Raw genomic sequence first — 26,525 nt, forward strand, 5'->3', positions numbered from 1 at the left:
ATTTCTTTCAGTAGTGGGCTTTTTCTTTCAAATTATAATTTTAGAAAGCCACATGAATTCATTTTATGTCATATAAACAACATAGACATCTTTGTTTTATATTGAAAGTAACTGTGAATGATTCCAGCATGAATCAATTTGAAGCGACTGTTTTTGAAAAGCAAACTTTAAATAGACCAGGAACTCGGGTAATAATAGTTGGGAAACTCTAATCTCAGTTCTTTAAAAAATCTAATATATAAAACAAGAGGGGTAAGAAGTGAAAACGACAGAGAAAAAAATATATATCATAATGTAATAATCAGAGTAGTAGTATCCTTTTAAAAGATTAAATAACATGTATTAAAATTTACCCCAAAAGGAGAAATTTTGTGAATTGATGAATAAAAGTCAGATTGTGGAAGAGAAGTAGGAGAGGTTATGAAATTCTCTAAAATATCTCCCAAACAGGAAGTGTAATTCACTTAAAAAATAAATAATGTCATTTTGCATTTGATGAGGACCAGAATTAAATAATCAAGCAAATAATTATAAAATATCAAAACCCTTAGAAAGTCTGGACAAAATTAGATGGGATATAAAAAAAGAGAACTAGCATCTGTTGAGTGGCTACTATGGGCCAGACACTGTATTGGGCAATTTACATAAGTTATCTCATTTAGCAATTTTTATAAGTTAAGTGGTACCTTTTGTACTTTATAAATGAGGACACTGAGGCTTAAATCAATTATATAGTTTGTCCAAGTTCATGCAGCTGGTCAGAAGCAGGGCTGGGATTTAAACCCAGTTTAGTCTGACCTCAAAGACTTTGAGCCAAAGACCTACAAAGATCCAAATAACTTAATTCTACACTGTGACCTCGTTGATGAAAACAACATGAATTAACAAAGGTGGAAATAATCAGATGTATATATTAGAGCCAAAAATAATTTTAAAAGAACTTAGATTTTAAAAATATATATTGCTTTGGGTTTTGAGTAAGACCCTGCTTATTGATCAAGAGCCAAGTAAAGTTTGAATATTAAAGGGCTGCATTTATCTTAAGGATTTTTTAGTACAAGAAATGTGGGGGTTACTGGAGAGTGTTCCAGATAGACCAGCAAAAAAATTAAGAAAGAGACTGATAAATAAATATAAAAAAGGACAAATATTCTCAGATCAACAAGGAAGTTTCTCAGAGAGAATAAAACTTTCTACACATACTCAAAAGGTATAAGGGGATATAGGGAGTGGCAACAAATAATTTACTTCCCTAGAACAAAGAGTCATAATTAGATATAATTGGATGAAAGTGACAAAAGGAATTTCAGATTGATTAATGTGACAAAAAATTTCGGCTAGCAGTGAGAGGCATTCATGGGTGGGGAATGTCTCCTACAGAGTTAGAATGAAGAACTTTTACTGCAAACAAATAATAAAATTCGACTGAGTGAAGCAATAAATATAGGAAATACTCTCACACTCACATAGGGAACAGTGTTGCACCGGCAAGATTAAGAATAATCTCTTCTACTTGACCCTTTTAGTTTTCTATGGGTTTATTGTTTTGCTTTTTTTCTGTTTCTAGTATCTTAGTATTGCAAATGCTGTGGTGCTAAGATATTAAAAACCTATAAAATCAATAGTATAAGACTTTTAGAAGGTTCATTAAAACATGAAATCATTTGATTGTTGTCAGTGATTGAGAAGTTCATTCACTCATTCATTCAACAAAGGTTGAATGAGTCCCTAAAGTGGGTCAGCTATGGTCCTAGGTTTTGAGGACACAGAGATGAAAAGATATAGTTCCTACTTTCTAGCCTTCACAGTGTACTTATAGAAAAAGCAGTGAGGCCAAAAGAAAAAAAATTATAAAAAGAGTACATTGGAGGCCAGAAAACTATCAATCATTAAGAAATATTTATTAAGTGACTATAATTCATCCATTTTTATAAACTCAACGTAGATTTACTCAGTGCCGACCACATGGAAGGCTTATCGTAGTCACTGTATATACAATAAAGCAGTCCCTAACCCCATGGAAACAGGCTATAAATAAATTTACCCAAGTAAATATGTAATTGAAGACTGCAATAAGTGTTATGAAGAAAAGGGTATTATGACAGGTTATAGCAGGGACTAGCAGCAACATCAGTTCAAAGGAGAGATCTAAGATAGATGGAATAAACAAGGGTCTATCTCCAAAGGAAAAAAGAGTTCGGGATGACCTCAATTCCTGGCTGGGTGCCTGGGTGGATGGTGCTTGAGTGGGTTGGGAATACAGGAGGCTTTCTTCAAGAAAAAGATAATGAATGGTGTGTGATATAACCAAATTCTTCAAAGCAAAATACAGTATCCAAAATTATACCAAAAACTTTGCTTATAGTAAAATTTGTTTGTACACCCAAAAGTTCTTTCTTCAGACTTAACTGAAGTAGCAACCCAGGAATATAAAATTGTCTATTTAGCGGTCAAAGAACTCTGAGATTCACCCAGGAATAAATAGTAACTGGCTCAGTTACGACTAGTAAACAGGAAAGGACTGATACAAAAATCCAATTTAGGATCTGAGTAGGGGTCACATAGTGAAGCATTGAAAATAAAAGGTATCACTTGTGTTTATTAGCGATACGTGTTTAAAAATGTATAGAAGGCACATAGTGCATATACTTAAATACTTTACATTTATTTTTAAAGCATTAAATAAATGCAGGAATGGATAGGTTTCATGCATAAATGGATCTTCTTTTATGTGGGATGTACAGTAACTCTGGAGACACTGAATTTCAGTAAGTGAAAGGCAAGTCTTAATTTAAATTATTTATTTTTCTCTTAGATTTTTCTTAGATTTATTCTTGCATAATTTTATTTGAAATTAACAAATATCTTGGATATCATGGAACTAGATATCTTTGAACACAATGCATATAGCATTTAAAGGATAAACAAAAAACTGTTTCCTAGGTTAATAAAGGGGTAAACTGTTTATTATGTCAAAGGAGTTACATTTAAAAGAATAAAGTTAGTTTATGATTTTTTAATTTTTTTGTAGCTAGTCATCCACTAACAAATACAGTTAATAGTAGAAAGAGGAAAACTTTACCAAAAAAACTAGAAGATTTTATTTTATCTAACATTTAACTCCTCACTTAATATAGTAATAACAGTTCATGTTACCTCTTTTTTGTTTAGAGCTGCATTCAAAGTCATCTCCTTTAACTCCCAGTTCTCTAAGAACCTCAGCAGGGAGCTGGACAGCTTTCAAAACAGCTTTGACATTAAAAATTCCCCATCAGAAATGCTGTAGGGCCTTGGCCTTTTCAGGAGAAAACAATGTTGGGAGCCTGGGCAGTGCACTGGAGTAGCCACTGGGCAGTGATAAAAGGGCTTGACCAACAACTTCTTTCCCAGCTGAGGGCCTTGAACTTTGAGTTCTATTTTTAGAAAAGCTAAATCAGAAGCAAATACTTTCAGGGTATTTTGCTCCCAGAGTAGCTTTTACTAACAAAATAGCATAAGGTAACTAGAGCCATAAGGTAATCTTAAGGAGTCCTGGCAACTTAAAAGGGTAAGGTACTGAACACAATGGGTTATTTCTACAGCAAGCTTGGCATCATGGATCACTCTGAGCAAAAGGCATACAAACAGAATCCTAGAGTTCTAGTGAAGGTGGGGATAAAGGCGAAAAGACGGCAATGGTATCCTGTGACTCTGTCACCAAAGGCTGCAGCAACCCCACAAGAATAAAGGAAGTCCTAACTTTTCCATTATGTTCCTGGCCATTTTGTACATGCTTATTATGCTCACATAGTTGACAGCTGTGACCCTTACCCTACATTACATTGTTGGGTACCTTCTTATAAGCAGCAGGACCCTAGATCATACCCTAACTTTTTCTCATACTCTGATCCACAAAAAGACAGTAATAACAGATTGTTGGTTTTTTTATTTGTTTGTTTTTCATTTTTTTTTTTTTAGCCAAAGAAAAGAATATGTAACAGGAGAGTTACCTAATTCTATAGGACTTAGCATAGTCAAGAAAGCTATTTGACACCAAATTTCTTCCAGGTGCAAAGTAAGGAATTTCAGTTTATTTTGAAAGCCAGTGAGATCATTAATTTCCTTTAAAAATAACCCTTACCTGAAATGAGACAGTTACTGCTCTTTCCTCTGTGTTTCCATGCACCCTGGACCACACTGTTATAACATTTACTGTCCTGTAAATATTTATTGCATGCCTCTCTTTCCTTACCGAAGAGATAGTGACTGTTTTCATTTTTGTATCTTCAGCCCCTAGCATAGTTCATGTTAATGGTAACGTTCAAGAGGTCTTTGATGAAGGTGTGAATGAATGAACGCTGGGAATTTTAAAACCAATGTTTCATCTAGATAATAATAGTATTTATCTTTTGAGCATTTGGTGTCTGATATACTGCTACCTACATACACTATCTTATTTAATCCTCACACAAACTTAAGACATAGGTATTATTTTTTATTTCATCAATGAAAAAAACTGAGACTTGAGGAGGTTAATTTCACAAAAGAATAAACCTCATAACCAGATCTGAACTCATACAGCCTGACTCCTAAGTTTATGAACTTACCAACTCTCTTATACTACCCTTGTTTTATTTTCTGTCTTCCTAAGAGGTGTTACAGGTAATTTTCAAACAGCTGTATTTATTGTCAGCCTTTGTGGTTGAAACAAATACAGCACTAGTTTCAGAGCCTTACAGATGCACAAGGTTACTTAAAAACATGTTCATCTATGCCCTGGCCAGTGTGGCTCAGTTGGTTGGAGCACTGTTCCATAGACTGAAAGGTTGCAGATTTGATTCCTGGTCAGGGCATAAGCCTGGGTTTGGGGTTTTGTCCTTGATTGGTTCATATACAAGGGACAATCAGTCGATGTTTCTCTCTCACATAAATGTTTCTCTCCCCTTCTCTCTCCTGTCTCTTCCTGTCTCTAAAAAATCAATAAGCATATCCTCTGGTGAAGAACTTTAAAAAAAAAAGTGTTCATCCATTGTTTCATTAACAGTTAAGTTTCCTGGTAAAATATATTCCAAAGCAGCCTAATGTCCTAACTCTTCTCTACAAATGCTCTATAGAGGGACAGTGCTTCACATAATAGGTGTATTGCTACAACTATATAGCTATAAATAAAATCCGTATGACACTTAGCAAGTATCTAAATTCGTTAATTGAAGGAAATCTGTTGTGAAATTGTTTATAAAAAGTACCCACTTCCTCTCTCATATCTGTTTTCAATGCTTTGTATTATTATTTCAGGTTTTCTTATGACAGTACATATCAGTACAGAATATACTGTTTTAAATTAGTCATTTACATTTTTAAAGAAATCTTGTGACATTTAGGAATAAAAAATGACATATTAAATAAAAAATTTATTTTTTTATTAAAATTTTTTTGTTTTATTAAACAAAAAGGGACATTGAAGCATGAAAACAATTTAAAAATTGTTTATAAAAAATTTTGTTTTGCTAATTTGGTTGTGAAAGCAGCTTAGGGCAAATGTCTACTATTGGGTTTTATGTCTAACAAGAAAGCAAAGCTGCAGTAAGGATTTATGTCACTCCAATTGGATTGTGACTGTGACATTCATCATAATGAACACATGAAAATTAAGTGCTTCGGTTGCATTTTAGATCAACAATCAATAAGAAATATACAGTGGAAAATCAGAACCAGAATCTAAGAAAAACCTCTTATTTGCCTCAAGGAAGAAGGAATTATATTTTTATTTCGGAAGAAAGTAAGAAATGTAGATTATGTGTGTCAGACATTGCCTGCTGTACAAACTTCAGGAGATAGGTATGCAAGGCAAGCCTCGGTGTGCAGTCTGAAAAAGTATGCTCTGAAAGATGTCAGGGCCTTCTGCCTGGAGCTAGTTCTGCATAGTTTCCAAGTGGTATTTTTATCTTGTAATTATGTAAAAAGTCACATTGACAGAAATCTACTAACACATGTGATAGAATCACATTCTTCTCTGGCTATTCCTGAAATGTGTGTAGGTTTTAAAATATATGGTAGTATAGAGAGGCTAAATCCTAGAAAGGCTTGAATTTTCTATTAGAGGAAAAGATAATGGTGGTGGTGGAATACCATATGTTACACTTGATGTGGGGCTCGCATCTTCCTTCTGGTTCCCCTCTCTGCTGTCAAGAACCAAATTGACTTAACTGAGTGATATGGTAACTATTGGTTTACTCACATCAAAATAATGAAATGTTTATATTGGATTATGTGACTTCCTTTAAAGTCTTCATACAGCACTTTGATACATTCATGTTATATAGTATACATTCTCCAAATATATGATAAGCTATGCAGAACTAGCTTCAACTGCTTTCCACTCAATGCACGCTACAGACATGCTAAACTTCTCACAGTCCCCAGTAGGCCATACCCTTTCACATATGCTTCCTACAGCCCAAATGTCCTTCAGGCCAATCCCATAAATGCTTATTTGGGCATCTACCAGACATTGTTCTGGGGCCTAGAAAACAAAAATAAGAAGATAACGATCTTCCTGTCAATGAGTTCGGCTTATATAGTAAGGGAAACAGGCATATAAAAAAATAATAATGATGTACTGTAATATACACAAAATAGAAATATATATGAAGAATAGAGGCAGCATAGAGGAGAGAGTGGTTGACTGTCTTGAGGAAGTGGGACAAGAAAGTATGTCATGGTCCAGATAGACAAAGGTGATGAAAGACAGTCAAGGCATGTCAAGGGACACTGAAGCATGAAAGAGCCTCACAGTTTCAGGAAGCAAGTGCTTTCACATGTAATGCAGAAACTTATAATGCAATGGTGGTGAACTGCACACTTTAAAATGGTTTAGAGGGTACATTTTATGATATGTGTTTTTTTACCACAATTAAATTTTCAAAAAATTATTTAAAAGAAATGCAATGGGGAGAGTATCTAAAGACCAGGCCGGAATAAGCAACTGCCTATCTTCTCTTCCTTTTCAACTGCAGAGTCCTACTCATCTTGTAGGATCAGCGCAGATGTCTAAATGACCCCTCCTTCATGGCCCCCATGTAATTCCCTTAACCTATGTTCCCTTCCTCGTGGCTCCTGTAGCACTTTATGTAGACCTCTACTGGAGTACTTACCAAAGTATGGAAATTTTGTGTTTACACCTCTGTTTCCCCAAGAAGACTATGAGTTTCTTCAGGATTGGCACCGTTATTTATGTGAACACAGATCCTGCAACTCTACAAAAATTATTAATTGAATTAGTTAGTTAATTCACTATTAATTAACCATGTGCCAGACACTGCACTGTTTTACATACATAATCTCCTTCCATTCTTAAAATGGCTGTAATGAGGGTAAATATTGTTCTCATTTCCATTCTGCAGACAAGAAAACTAAGAAAGTAAGAGGCTAGGTAATTTGCCAAAGTCATAATTAGTAGTTGAGCTTTGAAGCCAGACTGAAGCCAAACTGAGATCTTAATGACAAAGGAAATAATCAAGAAAAGAAGTTTCCAAGGAAATAAAGGAGGGAGTGTGATCTAGAATATTAGTTGAGAGGACTTAGCAGGAAGTTGGCCTAGCGGGTGTCAGGCTCTGGCTATGCACCTTGCTGAAGTAATTTCATTTAAAATAACTTCATCCTCATGAAATCTCCATGTGATATAGATACTTCACTGAAGAAACAGAGGTTCAGGAAAGTTAAATTTCTTTCCCAAAATCATAGAACTAATGAGTGGCAAGGCCATAAGCTGAAATCTCTCCCAGAATTTTTCATTTGATCCTGCATTTTGGATGAGGATTTTAACCTCAAATATGGCCCTTATGCTGACTGGCAATTACACTTCGCTTCCCAAGTCTCACATTCACTCTTCCACTCCCATTCTTCATTATCTCCATCACCTGATAACCTTGCTTCCTATTTCATCTAGAAAATGCAAATAATCAGAAGAAAAATCCCACCAGCTGCCGCTACTGCATCCTGCATCTGCTCACCTGCATCCATGTTCATATGCTCCACCTACAGTCCTGTTATTACAATCTGATATGCTCCTACGCAAAGCCAATACAATCTTTTCTACATCAGATCCCATCCCTTCTCCCTTTCCCAAGTATGAACAAGTATTTCTCTTACAATTCTCTCGTCTCTCTTTTGATCACCAATTTTTCCCTCCTTACTGAATCATTTCCATCAATACTGAACATGCTATAATTTCTCCCATCTTAAAACAAAACTCATACCTTCCCTTGAGCTCATATTCCTATTCAGTTTTAGCTGCCACCACATTTCTGTGCCCTTACAGGAAAGCTTCTCAGAAGAGGTGTCTGTTCTCAGGCTCACCTTTCTCTATTTCCATTCTCTCCTGAGCCCTCTTCAATTAGGTTTGCCATGCACTGCTTCCCTGAAACTGTTCCTACTAAGGACACGAGTGGCCTTTATGTTGTCAAATGCAATAAGCCATTTCCATTCCTCATCTTCTTAGACCGATCAGCATTTGACACAGTTGATGTGGCCTACCTCTTTGAAATTTTCTTTCTTTGGTTTCCAGAACATCATCCTCATGAGTTTTTTCCTTTATCACGAATTGCTCTTTTTTTTATCTTTGTTCCCATCACTCAACCAAAATCCATTCATATTTAATGCCTTCAATTTTATAATAAAATATATGGTTTGTTTTTGCAGCACACATGCTTTTCTGATTTTATATTAGTATTTGTAATGTAATTAGATTTTATCCTCTGAGCATACACCAACTGGCTAAAGGAGAAATCTCAGAGATATGCTGTATGGTGAAAGGAATTTTGGGATTGCCAAGCCCAATCTCTACAATCTAGTCTCTCATCAGTCCTTGTGTGTCCTCTCTGTTGTAGTGTGTTCCTGCCATCCAGTTGGATCAGCTGTCCTTCCTTTCAGCTCAGTGACCTTCTGTGACCCCAGCAATGGTGACTGCCCTTGCAAGCCTGGGGTGGCAGGGCCACGCTGTGACAGGTGTATGGTGGGATACTGGGGCTTTGGAAACTATGGCTGCAGGCCCTGCGACTGTGCAGGGAGCTGCGACCCTCTCACAGGAGACTGCATCAGCAGGTGAATGCGCATGGCTCTTGTTTTCATCTATGTGTCTTTCAGATTCTTTTGAAGATCTGGTAGTGATATGGAAAATCTTGCATGCCATCCATAGAGGGAAGATGCCTTTGCACATCTCTTTAAAGAATTGTTGTCAAATTGAGAATTATGGCCTTTGTTCTTGCAAGATTCTAGAGATGGTCTAGTTCATTTTGTAAAATAATTATTTTTCTTAACAATAGGCCCTTAAAAATAATGTTTATTTCTGAAAGTGAAAGGATGGGAAGGTAGCTGAAAAGGTTTGAATCTCTATAAATTTACTCATTTAAGTTCTGAAAAATTCTTGAATAATATGTTCGCCATTTTCTGTTTTATTAGCAGCACAGACATAGACTGGTATCATGAGATTCCTGACTTCCATTCCACGCAAAATAAGAGTGAACCAACCTGGGAGTGGGAAGATGAGCAAGGATTTTCTGCACTTCGACATTCAGGTGAGACTATAGTTATATTTCCAGGTCTGATCTTTTTTTTTCCTTTTTATGAATTTATTGGGGTGACACTGGTTAACAAAATTATACAGGTTTCAGGTGCCCAGTTCCCCAGCTTATCATTTATACATTGTATTGTGTGTTCGCCACCCCAAGTCTTCTTCCAACACCATTTATCCCCCAAACCCCTTCTACCTCCTTTCACCTCCCCTCCCTCCCCAGCAATTGCCACACTGTTGTCCATGTCCATGAGTTTTTTCTCTTTTCTTGTTTTTTGTTTAATCCCTCCCTGCTCCCCACCCACCCCCAAGCTGAGCCTGCTCTCTATCTTTGAGTCTGGTCTTGACTTACAGAGATTCATAGCAAACCAGAGAGCAGCTTTTAGATCCTGTACGGGAACTCTTTAGTTTTGACATTTAATAAAGTAGTGACCCCTGTAAGTATAAAACTATTAAATGTAACTAAGGGGTATTTTAACAAGCTTTTGTTTATTTTTTGATAATTATAGTAACATAAGTAATTAGTATAGAAAATTTGGAAAATGTAAAACATCACAGTAAAAAAAAATTGTCACCCAAATCTCTTAATCCCACTGCTAATACTTTGGTGTGTTTCTTTCTCTCTAAAACACATTGCTTAGGTCTTGGCATACATGGTTGGTTCAGTTGGCTGAGTGTCCTGCAAAGTGAAAGGTCAGCGGTTAGATTCCTGGTCAGGGCATATGCCTGGGTTGTGCGCCTGGTCCTTGGTTGGGGCTCTGGTGAGGGGCAACCGATCAATGTTTCTCTCCCTCTCTTTCTCCCTCCCTTCCCTCTCTCTAAAAACAAGTAAATAAAATCTTTTAAAAAATTATAAAACACACTACTTTGCACAGTTGAGAGCTACCTGAATATATCAGGTTAGGAAAAGTACAGATCCATTTAAAGGAAAAGTATTCTTACTTAGGGTAACTTAGTAAGTACAAACCAAAGGGTTTGAACTAATTTTTATAGCTTTTTTACAACTAGAAAACAAAAACAATTTTACAAACCAAATATAAGCCAAATAATAAAACTAATAAAATTCAAATTAGCATTAATTGAATATGAAAAATGATTTTTAATGAAGCCAAAACACATAAATATAGTTCTTAGAATTTACTAAGTCTATACTATTATTTCCTCCTGCTCAATTTTCCTCTTTGAGGATGTTTATCCATTCCTTTATTTGAAGAGCATGCTGTGATATTGGTAGGAATGCATAATGTCTGTGTGTATCCTCCCTGTATTCTTTTCTTATAGAAAACTGAGTGGTCCTGTTTAGCACCAACTTGCTCCGTAAAACATAAAAGCATGAAATCTTTTCTCAGCATTTGGTTGTGAAGTGCTTACCAAATAATCCAAATTACACTTGAATAAGTTTTAAAATATTTTTTATTTTTAAACATTACAAATGCCAAAATGTTATATAAAAACCCATACACACACCTTCTAGTGTTACCAAATCTTACACTTTGCCATAATTGTTTCCTATTTTCATTTAAGTTTGAAAATGTTACAGATATATTTGAAGATCTCGGTGTACCAATCTAGAAGCTCACTAGCTTCTCGTTGTGCTCCACAGAATAACTACTAGCTTGAACTTTGGTGTTTATCATTCACTCTCAGGCTATATATATATATATATATATATATATATCTCTGTCATGGACATAAGTTATCTACACTTTCAAAGTTTTTTTGACCTGAATATGTGTTGATACATTTTTCATTTTATCCATTCTATTATATGCATACACCACTTTTTATTCTCCCATTGTTTGCCATTTAGGATATTTTCAATTTCCAGTTTTTCACTGTTATATGTAATGCTACCACAAATGTTCTCATCTGTGACTTTGTGCACTTGAGAAGTTTCTTTAGAGCAGGGGCTGTCAAACTATGGTCCTCAGGCCAAGTCTGGCCTGCCATCTATTTTTCTATAGCCTACAAGCTCTACCTGCTCCAAGGTTTAAATGGTTACACATTAAATGGTAATATAAGCACCTACATGATAGCTTTAATTTTGCCTGTTGGCCCACAAAGCCTAAAATATTTATCATCTGCCCCTTTATAGAAAATGTTTGCTGACCCTTGTTCTAGGGTACAACCTAGACACGGTTGGGTCACAGGTGTGCTTATTGTCAAATTTACTACTTATTTCCAAATTGCTCTCTGAAGTGGTTGTATAAATTTGCATTCTGCCAGCAGAGTATGACGTAACACATTATCGGTAACACTTTGTATTTATCTAACAAATTTTTATATGGCACATACCAGGGGCCAAGCACTAACCTAACTCATTAATTCAGGCACAGTTTAACTCCACAGTTATTGGATTTCTAAAGTTAATATTATCAAACCTCTCAACTTTTGTCAATTTGATGGGTATAAAATGGGATTCTCACCATTTTAAATTGCACTTTCCTGATTACTAACAGGTTTGGTAACTTTTCATGGTTTCTTGGTCATTCAGGTTTCTTTTTCTGTGAATTTCCTATTTGCAATTTTCTTTCTAGTTTGTAGCAGTTATTTATAAATTCATTCCTTCATCCAACAAATATTTATTGAGGACCCATGTTATGTGCCAGTATTGTAAATATAGTAATTGAGCAAAACAGACAAAAATCCCACCCTCTAAGGAGCCTGTATTCTTGCAGAGGAAGACAGCTAATAAATAAGTAAAATATTTTATGGAATGATGTTTAGTGTATTAGAGAAATAAAAGAGGGATGGAAAATAAGAAGTACTTGGGAAGGTCATACTTTTAAATGGGGCGATCAGGGAAAGTCCTGTGAAAGGTGGCATTGGAGAAAAAAAAAAAAAAAAAAACCCTGAAGGAGGTAAGGGGGTGGACTATCCAGATAACAGAGGGAAAAGAGTTTACGAAGACAGCATAGCAAGGGCAAAAGTCCTGAGGTGGGACTAGGTCTGGCTTATCCTAGAAACAGCAAGGAGGACGGTATGGCTGAAGCAGAGTTAGAAACTACAATTTTAATACATTCTTGTAAAGAACGTATGGACCCTTCAAGAATTAGAACCCAAATTTGAGAAACACTGGTAATTGTAATTCTGTATCATGGTTTTTTCACTTAACAATCTTAGGATCATTTTCCTAATGGCTTCATTTTAATTCACAATAGGGAAGAAGGTAGGAAGGATAGGGTTAATATGAAGTTGTCGTATTTATCTTTTCACATTTGATAAAGAAAAAATCTTTCCCATTATTCCCATTATTTTTTGCCTTAATTCTACATAATTTGAATTCTAATTTTAATAACCACTTTGGAAAGTTTCCTTCCATCTTTCTCATATAATGATGTTCATAATTCTCCAACTTTGTCAGCTAAGCCAATCTATAAAAATCAAGTTTTAAGACATTCATTACACGAGTCATCATGTTGCTGGGGAGCTGGCAGCACACTAATTAAGCGCATAACGTGCTGGCATCAGAACGACTCCAGACTCTCACATTCACAACAGCTGTTAGGTCTATGATGTCCCCAGAGGGCCTCTGAAATTCATCTGGAAGAGCTCCAGATTGTGGAAGACATTGTTCAGTTTCCTGCTAAACAGCAATATTTCCATTGGGTCTAGAATAATACTCCTGGCTGCCTTTTTTCAATAGAAAAGTGATCATCAGTTTCCCAAGCACTGTGATTTATTCTCAAATGTATATGCCTACCAACCTATTTACCTACCATAAGTTTCCATAACTAGGAATGCAATATCTATACCAACAAGATATGCTTAATTACTACCATTTCTTGTGAGGTTGAGAACATCAGATGTAAAATTTCACTTTCTGTACTATAAAACTGGCTTTAGTACCAAAGAACTGTAAACAATGCTGTCTCCCTCTCTCCGCTCTCCTTCTCTCCTGTCTCCCTCTCTCTGTCTCTCCCTAACATTCTAACACATTGACATAGCTAAACAGGTTTTCCTCTCCTTCTAGATTTCTTTTAAGAGAACAGATGTAGGCTGAAGCCTGATCAACAGATTCAATTAAAAACAACTTTTTTCCCCTTGCATTTATTTAACTTTATTATCAAATGCATTATTTTTGTATTGTTTTTCAAGTACAGTTGTCTCCATTTTCTCCCCCACCATTCTCCCCTGTCTCACCCACCCCCACCTCCTACCCTCAATCCTACTCCCCATTCGAAAACAACTTTTAGTCTGCCTGAGCAGGATGTCTGCTGCCCTATGGGGGATGAGTCAGCTCTGGGATCCCACAGACTACACTCTTAGTTCTCTCCCCAAAGCCTCCTTTCCCCAGTCTCTTCTCAGGTGTCTCTAGCCCACTATGCCCCCACCTTTGCCAGAGACCAGGCTTATTAAATGAGGCGATGTCCTTGGAAGGTAAAGTAGAAAAGCTGGAGTCACAACAGCACCTTGACCCTGATCAGGGGGGCAAACATTGAGGCTGATGCTTGTAATGAAGCTCATGAACTAAAGGAAAAGCTCGTTCCAAGAATAGAGAACTTTTGCAAGGACATGACTGTGCTGAGTATAAAGCTGGGGACATACCAAATGGAAGGAGGGAACGCAGACTCTGAGTCCTAAAGAAATGGGTCTGAAGGAAATGGAGCCCCTGCTTCTCCAGGCCCCGCCACTCTCTTCAGGACAGAACTCCCCTCCTCGCATTATAATGCAGATATGTGCACTGGAGATTTTCATCGTGTTTTATGTCCTCACCTTCACGGGACTTTCGTGTTACATACTACTGTTTGATGCTACGTTTATCTTTGAAAGGGTGCTCCCTACAATGCTTGGGCACCACAGAATATGGGAACTACGGGAGATTGCGCCTTTCTTAAATTTGGAGGTGGAAGACTTGTTACCCTCCTAAAAATACTGAAGTTGCTGTTACCCTACTGACTTTCTCTCCAATAAAATTCTGGCTGTTCTTGTAAAAAAACAAAACAAAACAAAAAAACAACTTTTAATGTCTGATGTCTTAGCCTATTAAAAAGGGATACTGGAAAGCAGCCAAAAAAAGATCTTTAAATAATAGACTTATGTATGTTCTCATAGGCTGAAGGACTAAAGAGGAGAACATTATATTGAGGAATAATATATGACATTTGGAATTCCATTAGGTTTTATAGCATGGTAGTTACCATACTGTCCTGCTTTGGTGAAAAATCAAAGGCTGTGGGCTCTTCACTTGAGTTACTGTAATTTCTGAATGAGTAATCCTCTCTGCTATGTTTAGATTAAAAGCAGTATTAGTTAACAAATCACAACAGCTCATTTTAAGCACCTTTGATTTCTCTCACTATTTAATTCCTCTGTGATTTTCTACTTGCAAATCTCATTTCCTGATTCCTAGAGAGGCTTTCGTTAGAACCAATAAGTCACTGTTTTCCACATCTCTGTGTGTCCCACCAGAATCCTACTCTCATTTCCACCTGAATGTTCTGCCAGCATCTCTAGTTCATTACATTGCTTTCATCACAGACCTCTGTGGTGTTCCTCCTAACCAGATTAGTTTCCCCTTCTTTCCCACTATTTCTGTGGTAGCTCATCCCAATTTTTCTTTGGGGAAGCACTCTTCCCGCATTTAATAGAATCTTGGGAATGCCAATCAGATTTTTTATCCCTGGAATTTAAATCCTTTGCTGAAAGTGACAAAGTCTGAAAATGATTAAGTTCATGATTCTAGTGGTGAAGCCACAAAAGAGACTGTCCAATAGTTCCTAGATCTCTGTACTCTCCTGATTCTTTAGGAGTTCCAGTCCTTCTACTTTTTCTCCTATGAGATATTCCACGTGCTTTCAATAATTAAGTTAGACAATTGATTGCTACCAAAAAATCTTAATTAATTATATACTTCTGAAATGCTCTCCTTCTCTTAACTTCCCTATTTCTGTGAGTGACAATACACTCCTGTCTTGCTGCCAAGGCTGAAAACTTCAAATTTTTGTGCTTCCTCTTCCCTTACAATTAACAAGATTTGTAGACCCTATCTCTGCAGCATCCCTTGATATTTCTTCCTATCTAGAGCCACCTGTCAGACCCACATTCCATCTGACTTAGAAAGACAGTATAGTGGAAAGATTAGGGGCTTCAGACTTTCCCCAACCCAGACTTAAAACCTGGCTTTTTACATGTTAGCTATGCTACCTTGAATAAGGTTATTAGTACTCTGAGCCTTCATGGTTTCATTTTTTAATAATACCTATCTCATTAAGGCTATTATAAATATTAAACAAAATCATATGGATAAATGCCTTATATAGTTTATGATCTATAGTTGGTTCTCAGTTTACTGTTCTTGTTATCATTAATTTCACTAGCTTCTAATTGTTCCCTGCCTTTATTTTCTCTTCATTCCAATACTTTTAATATGATAATGCCAGATTAATTTTCATATATATAGTTTATTTTTTACTGTTTTTTTCTATTACCATTTATCCCCCATAACCTTCTATCTCCACCTACCCCCTCCCCCGCCATATATATATATATATATATATATATATATTTATTTATTTATTTATTTATTTTTTTAATTTAAGTAGCTTCTTTAAACTGATAGTTTTGAAACTTCCCATTTTTTTTAACAAATTAAATTCAGGCCTTAATTACATACAAATCAAGGTCCTCCATGACATCACCTACTATTCTCTACTCAGTCTGTACCTGGTAGAAAGAGAACCACTGACTCTCCAATGAACACACTCTGCCCTTTCTCTCTTACTTTTTTTTTTTTTTGCTCATCCTTTTATTTCTATATTCCTGTCAAATATTTATATGTTAGAATCTTGTGTCAGTAAAGAAATGTAAAACACAATAGTGTCTACCTGGCACATAAGCCCTCCTTTGTAAATGTTACCTGCTGTTATTACCACTCAATGCCTATGAAATATAATGCATGAGGGAAAGAGGGGACTGGTCAGGAAAGGGGTAAAATTATATCTATTTGTTAAATCAGTAAGAATGGAAATCCTGTCCATTCTGGGTTCTAGAAATATAAGGATGAATAAGGCATACCCATTGTCCTCAAGGATTATAGTCTACAGAGGAAATAGATACATAAATAAGTATGAGAATGTTATATAGAGAATATGTACAAAGGCATTTTGAAAGTGTTCCACAAGGCCTGGCAAATCTCTCAAACAGAATTGTATAAAGAATTTTAACTGTTGGTAGAACGCATGCTACTTGTTCTTCAAAGTCCATTTCAAATTCCTTTTTAGCTATAAAGCTTGTTCCATCTACTCAAACATGTGACTTCCCACCCAAGAATATTGTACCTGTCTTAGAACACTTACCACTTCTCATGTACTTGTTTATTTGCCTTACTGAGTTGTAAGCCTTAAGGCAAGAATTGAGCCTTGCTCATACTTATGTACGCTGAAGTTAATAGTACCATGTCCTGCTTACCATAGAGGCTCAATAAATTTCTTTTTAATTAGATTGCATTATCTTCAAAGGACTGTCCAATTATTTTATTTTATTTTTGAACATTAATTCTGAAAAGATAATAGTTTTTTTATAGGTTATCTAATTGTTTTTTTAATAGTTGTTCCTTTCCATTAGCATGGACTATATTTATCACAACATTAATTATAAGCATTAAACTATATCAATATCTCTACATTTCTGTATTTCTCTTAGACCAATACTTGACTGGATAATAACTAATTCAGCATGACATGACTATTTTTTTTTAATGACTTTTCATGCTTTCTTTCAATTTATGGATTATGTTGTATAAATCTCAAGCCTTAAAGAGTTACGTTACCTGGATTTACTTGCTGATTTTTTTTCTTTGCTTCTAAATAACACCATTTCTCATTTAATTTCTGTAGGTAAATGTGAATGTAAGGAACAGGTGTTAGGAAACTCGAAGGCATTCTGTGGAATGAAATATACCTATGGTAAGTTTGAAGTCCTTGAATGCTTCTGAAAATCTATTCAAACTAGTTACAGAGTTTTCTAGGAAATGTGAGGCCTGGTGTATGACATTCTCAATATTTTAAAGCATTAGTCTTATATAATAATATTAAACACAGTATTACGGTCTTGGACTCAATTTTCCCAATGGAGATGCTGTTGAATGCCCTGGTGAGGGCAGGAGGCTTGTAGAGCAAAGGCAAGATTACCCTACTATAAGGAAAAGAAGCAAAGGACAAAAAGGGAAAAGATGACACACAATTGTTTCTTACGATGCTTCCTGTCTTAGTAATCTAAAAGGGAAGTCTCTAGCCACTTAAACAATTCCTGTAGCAGTTTATCAGGTAATACTAAGCAGAAACCAATTTAAAGCACTGTTTCATAAAGTAGTATTTCAAGAGCTCAGACATTGGGTTCAGACCTATATGGGTTTGATTTCTGGTTTATTGGGTGGGTAACTTAACCTCTCTCGGCTTCCTCATCTGTAAAACAGGGATGATGCCACCTTCCTCATGAAATGTGATTTTTGAAAAGCACATTATCTTGCTTTTACTAGATGCTCAGTAAATGGTATGGAAGAGGAAAAGAATTTATATTTCTGAGGAGTAAGAGGACATATATACTGAAATGAACTGTTTGCCCGAGTATTTTCCCTGCCCCCTCTGTATACTCTGCATTTCTCTACCTTTCAAATACCAGAAAAATGGAGCATATAGGTAAAGAAATGTGTCACTGCCCTAAATAAAGACTATTACTATATTCAAATTCTCAATGACTTTATATTTACTATTTAATGTATTAAAGATACTTTATCTTGCCAACATATTCTTGACTAGTGTCTGGGCTTTTTATTGTTCCATAATTTATAGGGCCTGAAATATACATTACAATGAAGAGAAAATTTTAAGTTATGATCTCTGAAACCAAGTGTTTAGGTTCTTGATAACATTGTATTTAATCTCATAGATAAAAATAGGAAAGTTAAAAATCTCATAAATCTTATCTAAAATTACATGTATGTTCCTCTCTTTTAACCTGCCAACTTGACTAAACAATAGAATAAAAATTCTGAAATATATAGTGCCTAATAATGGTATTTACTATCAAAAGCAAAAAAAAAAAACCCATTTAGTTTAAAATTGGTCAGTTCAGTGGAAATATCAATTGGTTTTCATTATTGCATAGGTTCAGTAGCTCTCTGACTGAATTTACAAACAACTATTGTACAGTGGCATCTTTTAATGTAACTGTATTATTTTCTGCCTAAAAGAATTTAAATGCTCTTAATAATGTAATGAAATACCTTGATCTTATTAAATATAATACACCTACAGACTTGGGGGAAAAGCCATCCTCACCCCATTCTCTGGCTTAATGGAAAAAAAAACACTTGATTTATTTTATTATTCCTTCAGCAAATATTTACTGAGCTATCATTTTGAATAGACAAAGTCCCTACTGTCCTTGAGCTTACAGTCTAGTGAAAAAATACCCCCAAAATATGAAAAGTAACCATTGAGCATTGGCTATGTGTGATATACTGTGTGCTATGTACGCTTCATGCAATTTTTCATCAGAATTCTAGTCCAAATTCTACCTCTAACCAACTAGTCATGCAAACTTGAGCAGTTCACTTAATTTCTTAAAACTTGCCTCCTCATACATAAAACAAAACTGGACGAGCTCTTATGACCCCTTGGAAATCTAAAATTTGGTGATTCTAAAAAGACAGCTGTCTGACAGTCTTATGGATGTGGAACCAGCCAGGATGGTTTCTCTCAGTACACACAGTCTTTCATCAAGATATAGATGAGCCAGTAAGAACTCTCTAATAATTTAGAATATGGCATCCAATGTTCCTTAGGTCTGCTTTCTTCCCCACCCCAACTTATTTCATTACTTAATTCCCTCCCCACCCCTGCCATCCATTTCATAGATGTTAGAGCATAACAGAATCATGAGTCATACAGAATATTGGAACTCTGTCATCATGTATTTAGAAGGACAGCCTGCCTAACCCCAGTCAGCTTGCATTTTACACCAGGGGAAGAAGATTAAATAATCAATAACATTATTTAATCTCTTTAGAATATTTAAAATATATCCTGGTAGTAACATTTGCTCTTTGTCATAATATTATACATAATCAACCAGAAGAGTGTATTATAGTTAGAATCTAAATAAAAACCAGGATCACAATTCTACTTTGTATGTATCTTCTTTCTATTTTGTTGACAGCTGAATGTATTTAAGATTATATTTGCAGTAGGCAAATGGCTAATATTCTTTTAACATAGTGATATGGAAATAAGTAGCAGTTGAAAATATCTAAGAAGGAAGAGTATAGTTGATTTGAATTAGATGAAGCTGTTACAAATTTCTGAGCCTAATGATTTTTAAAGCTAATTTCCACATTCTCATAATCATTAATTCACTTTCCCATTATACTTTGAAGCGTATATTTAAATTGTTCAAACCTCAAAAGGTGATAAGAAATACTATGCTTTGACTTTCGGAATTGTGTTGTTACAGTGCTAAGAGTAAAGATTTTATCAGCTCATGATAAAGGATCTCATGCTGAGGTCAATGTGAAGATAAAAAAAGTCTTAAAATCTACCAAATTGAAAATTTTACGAGGAATGCGAACATTGTATCCAGAATCATGGACTAACAGAGGCTGCACTTGTCCAATTCTCAATCCTGGTGAGCATTAGATTTTTCTAACTTAATAACTACCCTCTCTCTGCTGAATTGCTGTTTGTCTTACATTCTCTGAACCACAACCTAAATAAACTCTGCAAGAACATCTCTCCTTTTCACATCTGAATTCTGGGGAAAACCCAAATGGAATTCTTTGAACTGACATCAAAAAACTATTTCTCTTCCAGGTGCTCTATTAAAGTATAATACTTTAAAATCCATCAATATAATATTCTCTGTCCTAAAAGAGAAGGCTCAGATTGGTTCCAGGTGTCAGTAGCATAGAGAGCACTTTCATGAATTTATCTGCCACTAACACTTTATCTGAAAGCTAGGTCCCATTACAGTGCCCTGGGTAGAACTTGCTCCCAAAGGAAGCTCAAATGCAAAAGTCCATCTGTGAAAATAATATTGAATTCATTTTTACTGTTGCATGAGAAGCATCTGTTTCTCCTGGATAGAAAACAACTCCCAAGTTATCATTTTATTTTTCATTAAATGATCATTCTGGTTTCAAAGCAGAGTAACAAACAAGAAAGCAAGCAAGCATGTAAACAAACATAAAAACCTTCTAAAATCTTAGAGAAACTTGGCATGCAGTGAAATTTGCACTATAAAATGTTATGGCAGAGGTAGAGACAAGCAAGCAAGCAAGGGATTCATACCTTTACAAGTACACTCTTCTACTGTGTCATAAACTGCTTATTTTTCTGTTTCCCTCATTAAGTTTGAGGATGGGATTTAGATTTTTGATCATAGTTTCCCCAAAACTTACCATTAGTACCCAATAATAGTAACATAGTTCCCAATAAGTTCTAGCAAAACAAATAATTTTTTTTAAATCCTCTGTATTTCCCTGTTCATGTAGTTACCATCTGTGTCTTAGTGGCATTGTTGAAATAAGTGCATACTTTCTCTTCTAGATATAATTCCTTCCAAATATAAGTCCAGGAAACCACAGTTTTGTTAATAATTTGTGGTATTTGACAAATAAATTTGAGAGAAACAAACAGATAACTAAGAGGAAAAAAACTATCAATAAAATATCTCCCCCAACCCAAACCATCTAAACAATGAATGATAGACATTTCTTGACTTTGTTTTTACTGTTAACCAATCTCTCACACCCTTTTATACCCCTTCTGTATTTTATTTAATTTAAATTTTAATAAAAGACATTTGAAATAAATAAATATAGTTTAAAAAAACAAATCAAATAATCAGAATCTTGAATTTTGAATACAGGAAACGAAGAGTCATTCATCTGCTTTCTATTTCCCAAACATCTACGTACAAGGGCTCTTCCTACCAGCCCTTTCTACTATCTTGGCAAAAGAAAAAAAAAAATCCACCCAGTTTTTTAGCCAGACATTAAAAACAAAAGCTTTGACCATCTGATCCACCCTCCAGGAAGTGAACTATACTTCCTAATCAGGTTTCTGCCAAACAGTCAAAGAATCAACTGAGTTCATCACAACTGAAAGCATAAGCACAATTATTCAAAGAATTCTTGAAAACATGTTTACTCACTTTGAAGAAAAGACTGGAACCTGCCAAAGCAAAACCAGACACTCTTTCATTTCACTTTGTTTTTGCATTTTTACAAGTTCAATGGCTAAGGCCAAAGAAAGCTGATAAGAAAATTCTGAAACCTTACACTCCAACTTGCTTCCTTTGCTACTTTGGAAAAAAAGCAGTCTAATTGGGCATCCCTGCAAATTCATTTGTTCCTACATTCATACATACTTTTAGTCATTCATTAATCATAAATTTTAGAATATCAAGACTAGTACTAAATTATATATTCTTTTTTTATGGGTACAAAATAAGCTTTGTGTCCTCAAACATGTAGCAAAGTAGATGTCAAAAACAGAGAGATAGGAAAATAAAATGCAAATAATAACAAGTGATACAACCGATAACACTGTTCTTTATGCTAATTTTCAGCATGAGGCTGCTCCATAATTTATAGATTTATTCAGTACCATTTTTATTGGTTTAATTTATATTTATACTTTAAATTAATGGCAAATTTTATATTATTTGTTCTTCTTATAGTTTCAAAGTAAATTCATTTAAAACACCCGACAACATTAAACTTTTCTAAGTTATTTATTGTAATTTTAATGAGAATTTTATTATTTTAGAGATAATACAAACAATATCAAGAGCATTGTATTGTATTTTAACTAGTCTGTTAATTAAATATTGAGATTCTTTCTCATGCAGAATCTATGGTTACCCTTTAAAGAATTTAAATACCTTATAATTCATCTTACTTTTGTGTTTCCCAGTGTTTCAACCTATCTATGTCATTATTTTCCTTTTATTTCTGTTTTTGAAAACACCATCATAATTATCTTTAAATTTAGGATTGATTTATTTTAATAACCTTTTGAAACAAACTTTCATTCTTTTAGGAGCAATATACGTACATTACAGAAATTTAGGGGAACATTTAAAATTTCACACTTTTGATGCCCAGACATCATGTTTGTTAACATCCTAGTGAAATTCCTTCCAAATCTTACTTTTTGCACCTATATGTTATATTTTTAACCAGAATGAAATCATCATGTAAGTTTTATTCTACAACCTATTTTATTCAGTTAATGATCTTTATTTTCAATTCTATTTTTGTGTAATCTAATACTCAGACCATTTTCTGATTTCCCAACTGATCCCCAAATATTCTTTCAAGCTGATTTGTTCTTGCCAGTATTCAGTCTAGGATCACACACTGTATCTGGTTTTTAAGTCACTCAAATCTCTTTTATTTAAGTACAGTTTCTTTTTAGTGTTGTTGAAAAAATTATTATTGTTGAAGAAACCAAGCCAACTGTCTTGTAGGCTATCTTACTCTTCTACATTTGTTTGGTTGGTTCATTGTGGTGTCATTTAGCTTGTCCCTCTACCTCCTATATTTTCTGTACTCTTTAAAGAAAAGCTTGATGGAGTCAAGAAAAACATCTTGGCTAAACTCATTATTCTTCATGTTATATACTTCATGTTAAATCACATCAGGAAACATATAGTATATAGTACCTGGATGACCCACTGTCAGTGTTGCTAAACTTAACTTTTGGGTTAGAGTCATAACAGTTTGATCTCTCCATTGGGCAGTTTTGTTTTCCCTTTTGAGACTAGAAAACAATGAGTGTGGTGTTACATAGTCACTATATAAACATCAAGTTTCCCATTAACCACTCAAACGACTTTATCACCAATTGTAATCATTTCCTCAACGAATATTGTCATGGAATGGCATTCTTTCTGGGTCATTTCAATGAATAAACAAGAATATATTTACATTTTAAAAACATGAGTTTAAATTCATATCTTCAATTGAATTTTAACATCTAGTGTTTTTTCTTAATTTGAGTTTTAAAGTATATGTCTCTTTATCTTATATTGGAAATTTTTATTTTATAAACATAATTGCCTATCTGTTCTATAATATTAATGAAAAATGTTTCTGAATACCAATATTGATATTACTGCAAATATATACTGAGGGAGATTATCATATTTCTTTTTATTAATATGTAGATAATGAGACTGTCTTTTCATTTTGTCTGTATTTGTTAGCCTGAGAGGAATTTCTAATTACAAAGTCAGCAAAGTCAGCTGTAGGTCTGGTCAATTCTTACACTTTTTAATAATGTATAATGAACATTCTATATTTCACAAGCACATTTACTTTATTTAGGAAATATGTGCTATTTTGTATAATCCATAGCTCTTTTCCAATATGTTTTCCCAAATGGTTATTAAACTTTTAGAAAATTCTCCTTAATATACACTACCATACATAATGAGTCTCCAAGAAATACTGACTTACAGTAGTATGTTAAGTGCCTATGGAATCCTTCCTTCTTTACCCTAGGAGGTAGTATAACATAGAGTAATAGTTCTGTAATCAGATAAACCTGTAGCAGCACTTACCTCAAAGCGCTGCTACTACTGAGAGACATGAACAAGTTCTTGATCTTGCCAAGCCTCAGTTTCCTCATTTGTAAAACAAGAAGAAAAATAATACCTACTTATAAGGTTATTTTCAAGGTTAATGAACTCATACATGCAAAGCGCTTAGCAAATACTTATTAAATGTCAGCTGTTATTGTCCATTATTCCGTATTTCAACCATGAATATATAAAACCATTAACTGTGCATACATAAAACCACTGAAGTCACCTATCCCTCCTTCAAAAATTTATGATACTATATAGCTCCTTTTGTTTTCTTTTAGGTTTGGAGTACCTTGTAGCAGGACATGAGGATGTAAGAAAAGGGAGACTAATTGTGAATATGAAAAGTTTTGTTCAGCGCTGGAAACCATCTCTTAGAAGAAAAGTCATGAATATTTTAAAAAGAGAGTGCAAGTAGCAATAAAGATGTATAGCACATAATGGCACTCCTCTATGTATAAAACACAAACTTATTGAAAAGAAGACCTCAATAATAAAACTGGAATTTTTTTAAGTGCCAAAATGTATAGTATAGAAATGTTCCAATGCATGGGCCTTGTCTAACCTCTCTCTTTTGGGTCCATGCTTAAATACACTTTGCTCCATAAAGAGGAATGAAAAAAAAAAATCTATGCTGATCCCTGTTTTGTATGGAACTGATTCTGAAATTCTTAACTATTAAAAATATTTTAATAGCAGTATGATATTTAACAGTAATCCATTAAGCGCAATACATATAACAAGGATTCCTCCCAACTTCAGATACGTTACTTACATTTGTGCTACTTAAAGTAATTAATAAGATGTTAAGGAATCCTCAACTCTTCTATCAGAAAAGGTGTTTCTTAAAAAGAGCCTTCTCTTGTGTGATGTGTGTGAACTTTGGTCCGTGGTATGTTAAGAAGAACCTCTCCACATATATATAGTACTTCTTTGTATAAAGCACTTTACTACCTACCATTTGTGTAAGTTTGGAGATGCTGTTAACAGCAAGAAAAGAAAAGGGTGTGTATGAAAACCTACTGAAACAGAAGCACTGCCACTACATGTGGACACAAATGACCAGATAAAGGAAGTTGTAGTATTTGACTCTGAATACTTGGAAAAACTATGTGAAGATGTAACCTTAAAAAAGAGTATGTTTGCATGAAGTCTCAGCTTCAGGCTAGAGATTAGATTCCACAGTTATCGACTGTGATGAAACTTTTTAAAAAACTAAATAAAGAGAGACTTTAAAATAAGAGAAAGAAATCATAAGTTAGAAACATGCTTTGGAAAAAAGGAAATGAATGTTAAATGTTAAAAAGCTCACTTATTTACAATGCACTGTATACACTTCAGAAATTCTTGTAGACACAGAATTTGTTTTATTTTTGTGTTTAGTATTTAAATCTGAATATTGAAACAGTTTCCTTCTTTTCTTTATTAACAGTATGTGGTCATCTGTATTTACTCATTTTTTGACACAGTGTTTGAGATAGTTCACAAAATTACAGTTTCTTATTATTCATCTTCTGTACCCTGCATAGTCACCTACGTATAGTTTCTCCTGTACTTGAGTATACAAAACATGAACCACAGTGCCATAAGATTAACTTCACATAAAGAACATATTTTTCCCTGAGGTCCTGTGGACTTGCAAAATATATATATATATATATATATTGCTTTGTTAATTTTTATATGTAATAAAGAAATACTATCCCCTGATTTTTGTCTCATTTTCTGATCAACTCTTTCAATAATGCTAAAGATTACCTTCTCTTAATGACAGAATTTAAATCTAATTCCTTAAATTAAGAAAATCAAACAAGGGCTTAGTGTTTCTACTTTGTTATTATGAAGTTTGGAGATGGAGTGGATGCTAACTCAGATGAGTCTAGCTCTGTAGCATTTGGGCATACACTTTTTTCATCAGATGCATTGTGTTTTTATATTACATTTACTTTTTAACTAATTTTAAAAGTGATAAAAGTTCACTGTTGAAGATACAGAAAACTATGAGAAAAACACCTATATTTCAACCATCCTATGATAACAGCTGTTAGCATTTTAATGTCTATGTCAATCAAAGGTGTCCAACCTTTTGGACTCTGGGCCACACTGGAAGAGTTGTCTTGGGCCACACATTAAATACACAAACACTAATGAAAACTGATGAGCAACAAAAAAAGGTTTTAAGTAAATTTACGATTTTGTGTAGAGCCACATTGATAGCCATTCTGGGGCACATGCAGCCCATGGGCTGTGGGTAGACAACCCTGCATATACTATGCATATACATACATTTTATAGAATTATAATTATACTATACCTTTTCTAATGAAATCTACATTTATTACTTACAGGATGTCTCTCAGCTTCTTTTCTATTTCTATTTTTA

General features: G+C 34.5%; 1 protein-coding gene across 2 annotated transcripts in view; it reads left to right on the forward strand.

Moving 5' to 3' along the window:
* The window catches only part of NTN4 (netrin 4), a 94,921-nt gene extending 69,152 nt beyond the window's left edge, over positions 1-25,769 (forward strand). Inside the window, exons 6-10 of one of the 2 annotated variants that reach the window (XM_054574681.1) lie at positions 8,868-9,081; positions 9,439-9,554; positions 17,389-17,457; positions 20,006-20,176; positions 24,424-25,769. In XM_054574681.1, the coding sequence (XP_054430656.1) occupies positions 8,868-9,081; positions 9,439-9,554; positions 17,389-17,457; positions 20,006-20,176; positions 24,424-24,560 (707 nt within the window). In that variant the 3' untranslated portion in view covers positions 24,561-25,769. The remainder of the gene's footprint in view (positions 1-8,867; positions 9,082-9,438; positions 9,555-17,388; positions 17,458-20,005; positions 20,177-24,423) is intronic. The other variant, XM_054574682.1, reaches the window with a different exon arrangement.
* The last annotated feature ends 756 nt before the right edge of the window (positions 25,770-26,525 follow it).

This window comes from Pteronotus mesoamericanus, unplaced genomic scaffold (genome assembly GCF_021234165.1).
Source record: "Pteronotus mesoamericanus isolate MK-2021 breed Mesoamerican mustached bat unplaced genomic scaffold, CSHL_Meso_final contig_263, whole genome shotgun sequence".
Taxonomy (NCBI): Eukaryota; Metazoa; Chordata; class Mammalia; order Chiroptera; family Mormoopidae; genus Pteronotus; species Pteronotus mesoamericanus.